The 12,489-nt window shown below is 44.0% G+C and overlaps 1 protein-coding gene across 1 annotated transcript in view; it reads right to left on the bottom strand.

Moving 5' to 3' along the window:
- Positions 1–12,489, bottom strand: part of VWA3A (von Willebrand factor A domain containing 3A) — a 166,323-nt gene that overhangs the window by 81,905 nt on the left and 71,929 nt on the right. Inside the window, exons 19-23 of the mRNA XM_040441103.1 lie at positions 10,018–10,162; positions 9,001–9,172; positions 7,425–7,495; positions 4,000–4,155; positions 1,864–1,954 (exon numbers count right to left, since the gene is read on the bottom strand). Coding sequence (XP_040297037.1) covers positions 1,864–1,954; positions 4,000–4,155; positions 7,425–7,495; positions 9,001–9,172; positions 10,018–10,162 — 635 coding nt within the window. The remainder of the gene's footprint in view (positions 1–1,863; positions 1,955–3,999; positions 4,156–7,424; positions 7,496–9,000; positions 9,173–10,017; positions 10,163–12,489) is intronic.

Here is a 12,489-nt window from a genome sequence, read left to right as displayed (position 1 = left end):
TTGGGGGACACAGCTCCCACCCCGTAAGTTCATTGCTGGTTCTTTTTGGTGGGTCCCACCTGTTCTTGGTTCTGACCCATCTCCAGCTCTCTTGCATACAATTGGTTTATGTTGGCTTCTCCTGGCTGCTTTTGTACAAACTGATTAGCTCAGTGTCTGCAGGAGGGATATAGCTGAGAGAAGGAGCAAACACGTTTTTTTGCCTAGTATCGCCTCCTAGTGGCAGCAGCCGGTATACCCATGGTCTTCTGTGTCCTCCAATGAACTCAGCGAAAAAAGGATTTTACAGGTAACCACAAAAAATCCAATTTTTTTTAGTAGGGCTTATATTAAATTAATTTTTTATTCTGTGATTATCTACATATTTTTTTCAGGTTTGTTTTTATTTCGATAATCTGGTTTTTCTGAATGCTGTATTTATATGATGAGAGTGCCTGATTTTTTTTTTTGATTGTTTTTTGCTATGACCTAAGCTATTATTCATGAACCATTCACTGTAACTTGCTATATTTCTATATTGTTGCGTACCAATAAATCCTGATTTACCCTAAATAACTGTAGGCTCGACACACGAGAAGTGCCTGGCTATGGCTTATTTGCTTTGGACACAAAGGATTAGGCACGCTGAAATCTAACATGCCCAATCCAACATATGCTGTCATGGGAAAGTCGGGACACTCCTATACACGTTAGATCGATGGCCGACCCCACCATGGAAGCAAAGAATCAGGCATGCTGAAATTTAACATGCCCAATCCAACATGTTGTCAGAGGAGAGTTAGGACACTCCTATACACATTAGATCGATGGTCGATCCCACCACAGTTTGGGAATATGTCATCTAATCTGTATGGGCACCCATAGTATTTGATCTGCCGGCTGTGCCTCCCTTCTTGCCCTGCATCAGTACAGAATAGGTTACTGGTTAGCTGGGTGCTAGCTACAGATTGGTGTCCTCTACTCATGTTTAAACCAGTTTTGTGGCACTCAACACATAGCTGGTGTACATCTGCTTTTATGTCAGAGTTACAGAAGCAGCGTAGATTGTTCTGCTTTGCTGTTTATAATGGGAGTTGTGAAAACAGCCCACTTGGCTGTTTCTGCAAATCTGGCGACCTGGGGCCGGCGCTTAGTCCCATCTTGCGGTAGATATGGTGACATGGGACAACCCCTTTCATTTTGAAGACTGTGGTAGACTCAGGATTCATATTAGTTCTGTAATGAAGTGATCCTCAATATAAAAGTAATGCTAGTCACTAGGGTCATTGCTATGTACAAAATCTGTATTCTTCTAGTTATACAGTTACGTCTTTATTAGTATCTGCAACATGCAAGAAAATATGACATATATACAGAATAAAATACAAAGACAGAATTGTCCATATTTGGTGTCCATTATTAACTCCTAATATTTCAAATGTAGCCTAATGCCCTTTACGTTATGTTTGTTAGAAAACATTTATGTAAGTCACTCTTCTAGAAAATAAACTAGACATCTAAATATTTGCCACAGTAATAATACTTAAAGGGGTTATCCAATCCCTATAATGACCTCCACAATGCTCGGGCCCCTCCTCTAGAGCATACTTATCAGCTCCCCGGCACCCGCGTCACTCCGCATCCCTGCACGGCCACCGCTGCATCTCCCCATCGAGGCGGATCAAAACATCTGACGACAGGGGGAGCACTCAATAGCAGGCCGTGACAATAACCAGCCTCCCTAGCAGCTAGGGAGATGCAGCGGCGGCCGTGCAGGGATGCGGAGTGATGCTGGGAGCAGGTGAGTATGCTTATGGGGGTCATTATAGGGAATGGATAACCCCTTTAATATTCTGTGATACCAGTACCCGGGGAAATAAATACCTGGAGGAATATCAGCCTTGGCACTATTTGGTCGCCACATCAATGCTTTCATGTTGGCATCCTTCTTTCCTTCGTCCTCATCTCTAATACCCTGGAAATCAGAGTTAATATGCTGGCTTCTAGAGCATAATGAATATATGTACTATTAACCACTGACATTAGCATAGGCTTTAAACAAAGTCTGTTACCAGGACATTCACCGTTACACCGGGCACTATGTCTTGGAGGGCTACCTCAGCTTAATGTAATGATACCTTTCACATAGTGATCTATTGTGTTTTCTGGAGAAAAAGTACTTTTAATCCCTATGCAAATGGCCAGATAGGTTCAAGGGTGGGCCCAAGCCACGCTGTGCACCCTTCCTCCTCTTGCTACGTCTGCCAGTTCCTCCCTCTCCATCTTGATTGACAGATCCACTAATCCTATATAGGAGAGGGAGGGGCTAGCAGAGGCAGTAGGAGGAGCAAGGTTGCTCAGAGTGGCTTAGGTCCGCCCTCAGTGCACTCATCAGCTCATTTGAATATGGATAAATAGTACTTTTTCTGCAGAATGATGCAACGGATCGCTAGGTGAAAATTATAATACATTCTTTATTCAGCTAATCTACAAGGCATTGTACCTGGTTTAACAGTAAATTATTATGGTGACAGATTCCCTTTAACCCGTTAGGTTGAGCTGAATTTATGAGGCAGAAGTAAAATGTGGATGTTTCTAAAGGTTTACATTAGGGAATGCTTTATACTATAGATCCATCCATATCTGCAGGGAAATCTATTATATGATGGGCATGATGTAGATTTGAAACGGCATGAAAAATATATGCAGCCTGTGGATGAAAATTGTAAAATCTCATCCACCTGCCTTGTACTGTAGTCCGCTGTAGATTTTACCTGCGTAAATCCGCTGAAAATCCACCACATAAGAATTTACCCTTAGTCACATGGCTTTAGTTTCGTATAGGTTTAAGCAAGTATTCCCTGCCAAAATCCATATAAGAAACAGCGGAAAATCTGCATCCCACTGCTTCCAATGGGAATCCGTGTCGTGTTAGCGTTCATCTGGAGAGTGTCTGCACATAGAATAGCCCCACTGAATGGGGCTAACCCATGGTCGGAACCGTGGAATGACAAACTACAAATCCAGGGCAGAAATCCTTTGGTCATCCTCAGAATTTTGCCATGGATTCCAACGGTAAAGAAATACAAGTTCGATTTTTTTAACTGTGTGAATATACCCTTATAGGTAGGTGGTGCAATGTGAGCGAATTTCTGCCTGTTTCCAGGCTTTGAGTAACATCGCCTCTTTACTACATAGACTGGCCAGGATCAGGGATTTCCTGCAAACTCTGCATCTAGGAAATATATAGCACCTGCAGATTTAGGCTTCATGCACACGACCGTATGTATTTTGCGGTCCGCAAAAAACGGATCCGCAAAAAATACGGATGACATCAGTGTGCATTCCGTATTTTGTGGAACGGAACAGCTGGCCCCTAATAGAACAGTCCTATTCTTGTCTGTAATGCGGACAATAATAGGACATGTTCTATTTTTTTTTGCGGAACGGAAATATGGACATACGGAAACAGAATGCACACGGAGTAACTTCCATTTTTTATTTTGCGGACCCATTGAAATGAAAGGTTCCATATACGCAAAAAACGAACGGACACGGAAAGATAATACGTTCGTGTGCATGAGGCCTTAACCATTTGGGCACCTCTTTGAAAAGTACAAGTTTAAAATCCCAATGTCCTTTAGGGTCCATTCACACGTCCGCAGAATGGGTCCGCATCCGTTCCGCAAAATGCAGAACGGTTGCGGACACATTCATTCTCTATGGGGCAGGAATGCATACTTACAGCACACAGTGTGCTGTCTGCATCCGCATTTCCGGAGCGCGCCCCAGATCTTCGGGTCCGCGGCTCCAGAAAAAAATAGAACATGTTCTATTCTTGTCCGCAATTGCAGTTCTATGGGGGTGCCAGCCGGGTGTATTGTGGATCCGCAATTTGCGGAACAGCAATACACTACGGACGTGTGAATGGACCATAAGATGTACTTTAATAAAAGTACTGTCCAAAAACAAACTCCCTATAATATACAGATGGTACCTATATGACAAAGAGCTACTAACCATTCTAGCAAGCGTCAGAGCTGTTGGTTTCGGTAGAGGGAGTTTTTTCGGTTTCTGCTTCTCTTTTTCACACAAAACTGCAGAAGCGTCTGCAGGAGTTAGGCTTTCATCTTTAGTCCTTGTGCGGTATTTTAATGATTCCACCAAGTAGGCACACTGCAAAAATAAAAATAAAATTTTTGCTGAAACAGGTTTGAACTTTTATGGAAGTAGTGCATCAATGAGGCTCCAGTCACATCTGTGTCGTGGTTTCCATTATAAAGGGAAACTACTGCAGTGCAAGATCCATCACATGACAGACATTGGAGCTTCTTCCTATCAAAAACTATGAAGACACTGGACAGAGCTTTTGACATGAGTGGGAACAGAGCTTTAAAACATGGACTTTACCAATATGTGATGAACATACAAGCAGCATTCTTACTGCCTAGGCAACGTGACCATGAGTGTTTCTAAATTGTGCAGTCTCACAGTGGCCCTGAACCAGCATTGTTCATACCAGCTGATCATTTTATTTCTTTAACCATCAAAACCTACAACTTAGGGCTCGTTCACACGAACGTGTGAAGCCCGTGCCCGTGCTGTGGACCGCAAATTGCCGTCCGCGAAGCACGGGCACCGTCCATGGGGCAGGCGCATGGGGATCGCAGACCTATTCACTTGAATGGGTTCGCGATCCTTCCGTTCCGCAAAAAGATAGTGCTTCCGTAGTGTTCTGTTCCGCATCTCCAGATTTGTGGACCCATTGAAATGAATGGGTCCGCATCCGTGATGCGGAATGGCCATGGAACGGTGCACGTGTATTGCGGATCCGCAAATGAAGTCCGCAATATGGCAACGGGCATCACGCGCTCGTGTGAACGAGCCTTAGGCCTCTTGAACACGACCGTACGGCTTTTTCAGCTGGCCCCTAATAGAACGGTCCTATCCTTCTCCGTAATGCGGACAATAATAGGACATGTTCTATCTTTGAACAGAAGGCATATGGAGTACCTTTCTTTTTTTTTTGCGGATCCATTGAAATCAATGGTTCCGTGTACAGTTCGTATACGGAACGCAAAAAACGGAATGTAAACGGGGAAAAAAAAACATTTGTGTGCAAGAGGCCTTAGGCGATACAGATTGCATCAGGATCCGTACAGAAAAAAAACTAATGGTTTTGCAGGCAAGGTCAATCAGTTTTTTCTGTGATTGCATTCAGTGTGTGCATTTTTTCCCATCCGGATTGCATGCGTTTTTCACAAGTATGAAGAAAAACGGAAGAATAACAATCTACATCTCCGCAACCATCAGTAAAAAACACCTTGCATCCAGATACCTTCCATTTTTCACGCCAGCCCCATTCACTTCTATGGAGCCAGGGCTGCGTGAAAAACACATAATATAGAACAGGCTGTGATTTATCCTGAACGAAGAGATGGTTCGTGAAAAACATACACAGACTCATGTACACAGACACATTGAAATGAATGGGTCAGGATTCAGTCCAGATGCTATGCGTTTGCAATTTGAAAACTCTCTCGTGTGAAAGAGGCCTTAGATCACATAAAAGTAAGGATGCACCAACAGCCCGCGGTTACAGATGAATGTGTAACCCCATAGCATTGTGCTTCAATATTAGGCTACATTCACACGACCGTATTTTTGGCTCCGCATCCGTTCCGCAATTTTGACGAACGGGTGCGGACCCATTTATTTCAATGGGGCCTCAAAAGATGCGCACAGGACACAATGTGCTGTACGCATCCGTAGATCCGTTCCGCGGCCCCGCAAAAAAAATAGAGCATGTCCTATCCTTGTCCGCAATCGCGGACAAGAATAGTCATTTCTATCATAGGGCCGGCTGCATTCACACGGCCGGTATTCGTGTTTTGCAGATCCGCAATTTGCAATAGTTGGGGTATTTAATAGATGAGTAATATTTGTTTTTTTTTTTGCATTAAAGCATTTCCTTCAGCTTTTGAACATTTTCCCAACTCTCAGATAACATAGTTAAAGGGAGTTTGTTTTGGCCACTGTTATCTGCTGACAGCACTAGGTTAGCGGGACGAACTGTACATTTTGTGGAGCATTTCTCATCAGGAGTAGTGCGACCTTTTATTCTTCCAGGATCCCCTCTTGTAAGTGCTTAGGATTCAAACTTCATATACATTTCTGCTAATCCAAAATATCTGATACTCTGACACCCAACACAACTAACTGGTGCTGCATTAAAGGGAATCTGTCACAAGGAAATTCAATGTTAAATCAGACACAAAGCCTTGTACGAATATCTCAGCTGAATGTAATGATATATTTCACTTAGTGATCAATGGCTTCATTCTAGAGAAAAAGGCCCCTAATCCATATGTAAATGAGCAGTTAAATACGCATATGGATGAAAAGTACTGTACTTTTCACCCTATTAGACACACTGGCCCATAAGACGCACCTAGGTTTTAGAGGAGGACAATAAGAAAAAAAAAATTCATTAGACCTCAGATCAGCAATTAGATCCCCAATGTTAATCAGACCTCAGCTCACAGCCCCAATCAGATCCCCAATGTTAATAAGATCTCAGATCAGACCCAAATGTGATTGACCCCCAATCAGACCTCAGATCAGAGCCCAATATAAAGAAGACCCCCAATCAGACCTCAGATGAGACCCCCCATGCCTCGTATCAGCCCCCAGCCATATGTGATCAGCCCCCAGTATTAATCAGCCTCAAGCCATATGTACTCAGCCCCCAGCCATATGTACTCAGCCCCCAGCCATATGTACTCAGCCCCCAGCCATATGTACTCAGCCCCAGCCATATGTACTCAGCCCCAGCCATATGTACTCAGCCCCCAGCCATATGTGAGCAGCCCCCAGCCATAATTCAGCCTCAGATCACAAAATAAAAAATCCACTTACCTCTCCTGCTCCTGGATGCCACCGCTCCTCACCGCCCATGATCTTCTTCCTCCTGCTGTTGGCTGTGCTGTGAACCGGCACGCACAGCGTGAGGTCACAGAGCGCCCTCACGCTGTGCGCAGCCTTCACAGCCGAGGACCAGGAAGCGGTGAGTACAGAACCTTCACCGGTTCCTGGTCCTCTGGTACTAATGAGCGCTTCTATAATGAAAGTGCTCATTAGTATTCACCCGATAAGACGGGGAAGGGGGGGGAGAGTGCGTCTTATGGGGCAAAAAATACGGTACTTTTCTCCAGAGTGACGCAACGGATCACTAAGTGAAAGGTATCATTACATTCAGCTGAGCTAGCCCTACAAGGCGATGTGCCTGGTTTAACAGATTATTTCTTTGTGACAGGATTTTCCAGTAAATTTTCTAAAAATTCATGCAAAAGAAAGTTGATTCATCAAATTTTGTTGGCATCGTCTATAAGAAGTCATCCTCTGGCCCGGCTGTTAATTATAAGCGGATATAGGACTGTAAATACCTTTTTAGAGAAGTTAACTGCTTTCTCCATCTCAGAAACAAGTGAACTTATGTCATCACTTTCAATCACACCTATAAAAAAAGTACATAAATGCAGTTAAAACGTCATTACGCCTGGCCCTGCCAATCAGAATGCAGAGGGTGGGGCCACTGCAGAGAGAGCAGGGTCTCTACGTGTAAGGGTCCATTCACACCTCCGTAGTGTATTGCGGATCCGCAATACACCGGGCCGGCACCCCTATAGAAATGCCTATTCTAGGACATGTTCTATTTTTTTCGGGAGCCGTGGATCAGAAATGCGGACAGCACAATGTGTGCTGTCCGCATCCTTTCCGTCCCCATTGAGAATAAATGGGTCCGCACACGTTCTGCAGAATTGCGGAACGGATGTGGACCCATTCTACGGACGTGTAAATGGACCCTTATGGTAAGGCCCCATTGCTCCAAGAGGTTCATTTGCATATAATAAAACATTATGTTTCTCAGCAATTCGGACACATATGAACATGGGACCAACACAGATGCCTTCAGCTGCCAAGTGCACATGTAACAGTTCAGCCAGTTTCATAGCTACAAATCGTCTGACAGATGTCTTTCAAAGGCTATGTTCACCTTTGGAGGAAATTTTTGATTATGATTGCATTTTACCGATTTGTGGCCAAAAATCTTATTTTCAATTGGCCTTTATTAAAAATATTGAGCCATGGGTCACAAAGGGTTAACTGTATTTCTAACTGTGTGACTGGTACTTTCACTTTCACTTTGTGCCGATCATCTAATAAACCTCTAAACTACTAAGAGGTCATAAACACTTATTTAAGCCACATTCTTATCAGTAAGGCTACTTTCACACTCGTGTTTTGGACGGATCCGTCATGGATCTGCAAAAACTGATCCGTTACAATAATACAACCGCATGCATCTGTCATGAATGGATCCGTTTATATTATCTGTAACATAGCCACGACGGATCCGTCATGAACTCCATTGACAGTCAATGGGAGACGTATCCGTTTTCTATTGTGCCAGATTGTGTCAGAGAAAACGGATCCGTCCCTATTGACTTACATTTGTGCCAGGACGGATCCGTTTGGCTCCGCTTTGTCAGGCAGACAGCAAAACGCTGCAGGCAGTGTTTTGGTGTCCGCCTCCAGAGCAGAATGGTGACTGAACGGAGGCAAACTGATGCCTTCTGAGCGGATCCTTTTCCATTCAGAATGCATTAGGGCAAAACTGATCCGTTTTGGACCGCTCATGAGAGCCCTGAACGGATCTCACAAATGGAAAGCCAAAACGTGAGTGTGAAAGTAGCCCAAGATAAAAACGGAGCTATAATGAGTGTATATAATGTCAGAGATCAGAGATAAGGAGCCTGTCAGCTCCCCAGATGAAGGAAAAGACAGAAAATCCACAGGCAGCTACTAAAGCATCTCAAGGATGCCATATTTTTAATAAAGACCAATTGAAAAAAAGATTTTTAGCTCAAAATAAGTATGATGCAATAATACAAAAAATGCCCCCAAAGGTGTCCATAGACTTTAAGTTTGAGAGGTCATAAGTAAGCATTGTGTTCTTACCTTTGTCATCAAACCAATGAAACCTTCCATTAGTGGCATGAGCTAAGTCCTGAAGGACACAAGCTGTGTCACTTCTGTCATTGTCACTGTCTTCACTGGTTGCAAATAGACAGACGTGGAGCTGCAGATCACATCCGCTGACAGCCTCTGACAGGTAGGCATGAACTGCATTCTGTAGAAGGAAGCTTTCTTAGTAATTAAATATATAATAGCCCCTGTGTCTGCTATATGGAGTGGGGGTCTCTTTGGTACTGATTTTATTTAATCATTTTTTGTAGTATAAATTATTAAAGGGGTTGTCCGAGTTATTAAAAAATATATATATAGCACTGTAAATCTGCTGGGCATCAATATATAACTGAGCTAAGCAAGTTTTAGGTAAAAAAAAAATATTTTTCTCATTTCCCTGGTTCTCTTAGGGCCCTTTGTTTACCTGCAATAACAACAATCTCTACCCCTCCCCCTTCTCTGCAAAGGGAGTGAATAAGTCTGCCTTGAGTGACATGTCTGCCTGCTGGTTGACTTAGCAGTATGTTGTATGTGTAGGACTACAGGTCCCAGCTGTACAATGACACTGCTGATACACACAGGATCCTCCCCCTACCTGTTGTGCAATGCTCTGCAGAACTCCTCTGTCAGCTCCTTTGCCCAGCATTTGTCTCCTCACTGCTTGCAGCTACTCAGTAAAGCCTTCAGCCCTGAGTCTATGCTGCTGAAGGGGTTGAGAATCCAGGGAGAGAGCAATAAGCAACAGCAGGCAGTGCAGGGGGGCGTGGCCAGCACAGTGATGTCTGGTGTACAGACACAGATCTGCTCTCTCAGGCTTGTGCACCAATCATTATCAGAGCAGGAAGAGAAGCTGACATCACCGGTCATGTGACCCTCAGTGAGATCTGAGAAAGGACCAACTACAGATGCAGTAAGTGCATGGTAAAGCTGTTACATTTGATTAGTGAGAAACATATAAAGAACAAAAAAATAACAACCCAACAAGTAGCCATGAGGATTCTCACTCACCACTTCCTGATCTGGAATGCCACTAGTAAATAAATACATTCCCTGAGATTCTTGGTTTTCCTGATCAACGAAGTTGCACTCTATTGCTTCTTTAATTGCACCGAGAGTATTTCTGCTGCCTTCACACTCCAAAGTCAGAACCCACCTGGAAAAAGAAGACTAAGTTAATGTAATATACATGCATAATTAAAGCATACATCTGCTGAAATAAAAACCAAGCCACCCACTAGTTCAAAACAAAAAAAAAATCATATTAACTGGTCACCTCTTTAAAGTTGCAGAACTACTAATTATTGGGCTTCTCTTCTGCTATTGAAAATGGGTGCACTACTTATCTGACTGTCTGATAGCACATTGTGCATCAGTAGCTCAAAACGCTTCCAACTTGTTCATCCCTGATCTTGAATTGGTCAGCACTGTTCATCTGAGCACTGATGGCCAATCCAAGGTTGGCAGGAAGTGTTTAGGGCTACCAAATGCACAGTGTGCATCAGATAGTCTGAGAAGCGGTGTGGCCATCTTGGATGATAGAAGAAGAGACCGGGAATAGACGGATCTACAGATGAAAAGGCACCAGGTAAAGCTACTTTCACACTAGCGTTTTAGTTTTCCGGTATTGAGATCCGTCATAGGGGCTCAATACCAAAAAAAAAAAACGCTTCAGTTTTGTCCCCATTCATTGTCAATGGGGACAAAACTGAACAGAACGGAATGCACCAAAATACATTCCATTCCGTTTAGTTGCGTTCCCATACCGGAGAGCAAACCGCAACATGTTGTAGTTTGCTTTCCGTGCTGGGATGCGGAGCAAGACGAATCCAGCATGACCCCCAATGCAAGTCAATGGGAATGGATCCGTTTTCTCTGCCACAATAGAAAACTGATCCGTCCCCCATTGACTTTCAATGGAGTTCCTGACGGATCCGTCTTGGCAATGTTAAAGATAATACAACCGGATCCGTTCATAACGGATGCAGATGGTTGTATTATAGTAACGTAAGCGTTTTTGCTGAACCCTGCCGGATCCAGTAAAAACGCTAGTGTGAAAGTAGCCTAAGTGTCCTGTTCCTTCCCCAGTTAATGCAATATTTTTGTTTTTCTTAACCAGAGGGTCACTTTAAATGATGTATGGAAGAAAGCTATTTAAAAAATCTTGGGCCTCCTTCTTCTGCCAGAATGCTTATATGTTATGAAAATGTGTATTAGGCCAAGTTCACACTTCAGTTGTTCGGATCAGTTTTTGGAAGCAAAAAAACAGGAGTGGAACAGGAACTCAGAACAGGTGCAGATCTTTCCATTATACCTGATCTCTGTGTAGGCTTCACGTCTAGTTTTGGCTCACAGTAACTGGTGGAAATAACTGAAGTGTGAACTTGGCCTTAGTTGTATTCCTTTCTGAAAAGGTGATCATTTTGGTCATTTTCATAGCTAAATTTTCTGGATCAACTTGGTGCAATCAATATGGTCACCCAATGGTCTAGAAGATTATGCAATGATGCATCCCCTGATCCTAATATGACTGGGTATACAGGCAAATATGAGGTGATCCCTTCTCAGCCATTCATGGCTGGGATTGAAATACCCATCGTATGAAGCGGTGTATGAGGTGGCCGGGTTATGGAGCAGGCTGTGCAACGCCCATAGCAATGAATAGGAGCTATGGAAACAGCCTAGCACAGCAATCTTACAGATGGTAATACTGGTATTATACCCCGCTGGAGGACAGGGGCAGACTGGCCATAGGCCCTACAGGGAAACTACCTGGTGGGCCGATGGGGCCGCCCAAGACCTCTTCTATGCCGTTGGCCGGTTACATAATGATCTGATGCTCTCATTGGTAATTAAGGCTGTGAGTATCAGATGTACCCGGCCAGCAACCACACATGCCCTCCTGAATCCCCTCCTGTGGTCCGTATCTCCCCTCTGGAGTCCCCTGCTCCATATCTTAATCAGAGAAAACTGGAGAAGGAGGACCAAAAATGGCTGCAATCGATGGCCACCACAGAGAGAAAGCTTTTTGGGAGGAAGAAGAGGAAGAAGCTTATCAGGGGCGTTGCTAGGTTAAAACATTCGGGGCCTGGGCCCCTGATGTTTTGTCCCTGGCCCTGAATGTCCTGCCTTCCAGCTACATACAACTGTATTGCTGTCCTCAGGACGGCAATACAATTGAATCTAATGCACTGAAACTGCTGAAGGACCTGTGGTGAGATCACAGGTCATGTGACCAGTAAAACAGGCAGTGGTTGAGAAGGACCTGCGATGATTGTCACCATCATGTGACCAGTACAGGAGAGGACAGCAGTGAAGAGGAGAAGTCCTGGGGGAAGAAGCTGTGGTGATGTCTGCTACATGAGGAGAGGAAAGTGAAGGGAGAGGCAGAGCAATGCTGGGAGTTGAGGTTATTTAACTGGGACTGTATGCTAGGGCTAAATGGAGGGATGTTATTTACATAGGACTGTATGTTGGAGGGGG

Source organism: Bufo bufo, chromosome 7, assembly GCF_905171765.1.
Source record: "Bufo bufo chromosome 7, aBufBuf1.1, whole genome shotgun sequence".
NCBI classification, from domain to species: domain Eukaryota; kingdom Metazoa; phylum Chordata; class Amphibia; order Anura; family Bufonidae; genus Bufo; species Bufo bufo.
This window is presented reverse-complemented; position numbering and strand designations above follow the sequence as displayed.